General features: G+C 58.1%; 1 protein-coding gene across 1 annotated transcript in view; it reads right to left on the bottom strand.

Moving 5' to 3' along the window:
* The window catches only part of URB1 (URB1 ribosome biogenesis 1 homolog (S. cerevisiae)), a 43,360-nt gene that overhangs the window by 11,227 nt on the left and 30,001 nt on the right, over positions 1 to 2,132 (bottom strand). The window contains exons 32-33 of the mRNA XM_014535196.1: positions 2,006 to 2,126; positions 1,397 to 1,499 (exon numbers count right to left, since the gene is read on the bottom strand). Of these exons, the coding sequence (XP_014390682.1) occupies positions 1,397 to 1,499; positions 2,006 to 2,126 (224 nt within the window). The remainder of the gene's footprint in view (positions 1 to 1,396; positions 1,500 to 2,005; positions 2,127 to 2,132) is intronic.

A 2,132-nucleotide genomic window follows, 5' to 3' on the forward strand; every position in this document is an offset into this window, starting at 1 on the left:
AGGGCTGTATGGAGATTCCCACCGAGAGACCCTCGCTGGTCACCTCTCCCAAAGGCCTCGGCCCTGTCCCCTGCCCAGAAAAGGCAACGTTCAGGATTCTGAGAAAAACATATCCTGGTTTTAGTGTTTCTATCAAGCATTTCCCAAGCCTCTGCCTGTTTCCTAAAAGCTCTATTGAGACAGAGCAACAGACTGACTGGCTGTGACTCACGGGTCGCCTGGTCTCTCAGACTGTGGGACACGTGTTCAGTCGGAAGAGAAGCAGACTGAGCCAGCAGCCACGCTCGGGGCAGGGTGGGGACGGAGAGCTGACAGCCGCAGGAACACCGCGGTGGAGCGGGGCGGGCGGTGTTGGGGGAGCTCTGTGGGCAGCAGGGGGAGCAGCCATCCGTCACAAGGAGACAATTTCAAGTTGGAAAAGGGAGAATCAGGACAAACAGCAGGTCTCGGTCGCTGACGCACCTGCACGTCCTCGGCGGGGAGGAGCCTGGGGAGCCGCGGCCGCACCCGCTGGCCAGGCCAGTGAGAAGACAGGCCCCTTTCCTTCCTGTCTCCCTGCACCCAGCCACCGAGACCCCACCCTCAGGCCACTGGACACGAAATGCAATTCCACACACACGTACAGCCAGAACCAAGCTCCGCGGCTCCCTCCTTCCCAAGGTAAGACCTGTGGGTGGCTGACGGCTACCCAGGGAGACCTCAGAAAAGGCCCTGTCACTGAGAATCAGGATCAACGTCCAGGACAGAGGGACGTTATAGAATTATGTGTCTAAAAATATATACTTATTGATTTCAGAGAGGAAGGGAGAAGGAGAGAAAAACATCAATGATGAGAGAGAATCATTGATCAGCTGCCTCCTGCACACCCCCCACTGGGGAACGAGCCCACAACCCGGGCATGTGCCCTTGGCCAGAATCGAAGCCGGACCTTTCAGCCCGCAGGCCAATGCTCTATCCACTGAGCAAACCCAGCTAGAGCTGTGCTTTTTGTTTTTCAAATCACTGTAGCCCGGCCGGCGTGGACCAGTGGTTGAGCGTCCAGCTATGAACCAGGAGGTCATGGCTCAATTCCTGGTCAGGGCACATGCCCGGGTTGTGGGCTCCATCCCCACTAGGGGCGTGCAGGAGGCAGCCAATCAGTGATTCTCTCTCATTAATGTTTCTCTCTCTCCCTCTCTTTCGGAAACAAAAAAATACATATATTTTTAAAAGTCCCTGTGTATCTGAAACATTAGCTGTCATTTTGCTGAAACTCACAGGCATGAAAGGTGAGAAGACAGTGGAGAGCTTCCTAATAAGCTGCACAGGGACAGCTGCGGTGAGAAACCTGACCCTGGGCCCCGCGGGCACCCCCACCCCAGCCCCTGGGCCCCCCGGGCACCCCAGCTGCGGTTACCTGGCCTGGTCAGCTCACTGAAGAGGTGGAGCAGAAAGCAGGGGTCGTACAGGCCATCAAGGTCACCGGGGCTCCCGTCCCTGAATATCGGGTCCTGTGTGTCCTGTGAGAGCCCGAAACAGCGGTGTGTGTCCTGCCCCCACTCTTATGTGTAACACCAGGGGGCGCTCACCCACCATCCAGAGTCCAAACTGCCCGGAACATCCGAGAGCATTGAAATGATTCTGTAACAACTAGTGCTTGCATCTGAAATATGATCTTTGGGAACAAGTTATAAACGAAACAAGTGCTGTTAACTGTGGTGGATATATGGGGCCCCGGGTGGGTATTCGGGGCCCTGGGTGGGCATAGGGGGTCCTGGGTGGGTATAGCGGGCTCTGGGTGGGTATAGGGGGCCCTGGGTGGGTATAGGGGGTCCTGTGTGGGTATTCGGGGCCCCGGGTGGTTGTAGGGGCCCTGTGTATGAGGCTGACGTGTGACCCAGTAAGAAGTTAACAGGAAACAGCCCGTACTTCAGGCCTCTACAGCTGAGGGTACAGTGGAGCCCTCGGAGGGCCCCCCACCCCTGCCCGTGTGTGCTCCCTGGTGGCTCTGCCCGGCCCCCCGCACCTCAGGGGGCAGCAGCCTCCGGTTCTGGGGGAAGTGGAGGATGGTCTTCATCATCTGGTCGCGGTCCAGCAGGCGGAGGATGTCCCCGGCGCTCGGCTGCTGCCACAGCGACTTGCCCAGGCTGCGG

Source organism: Myotis brandtii, unplaced genomic scaffold (genome assembly GCF_000412655.1).
Source record: "Myotis brandtii unplaced genomic scaffold, ASM41265v1 scaffold139, whole genome shotgun sequence".
NCBI classification, from domain to species: Eukaryota; Metazoa; Chordata; class Mammalia; order Chiroptera; family Vespertilionidae; genus Myotis; species Myotis brandtii.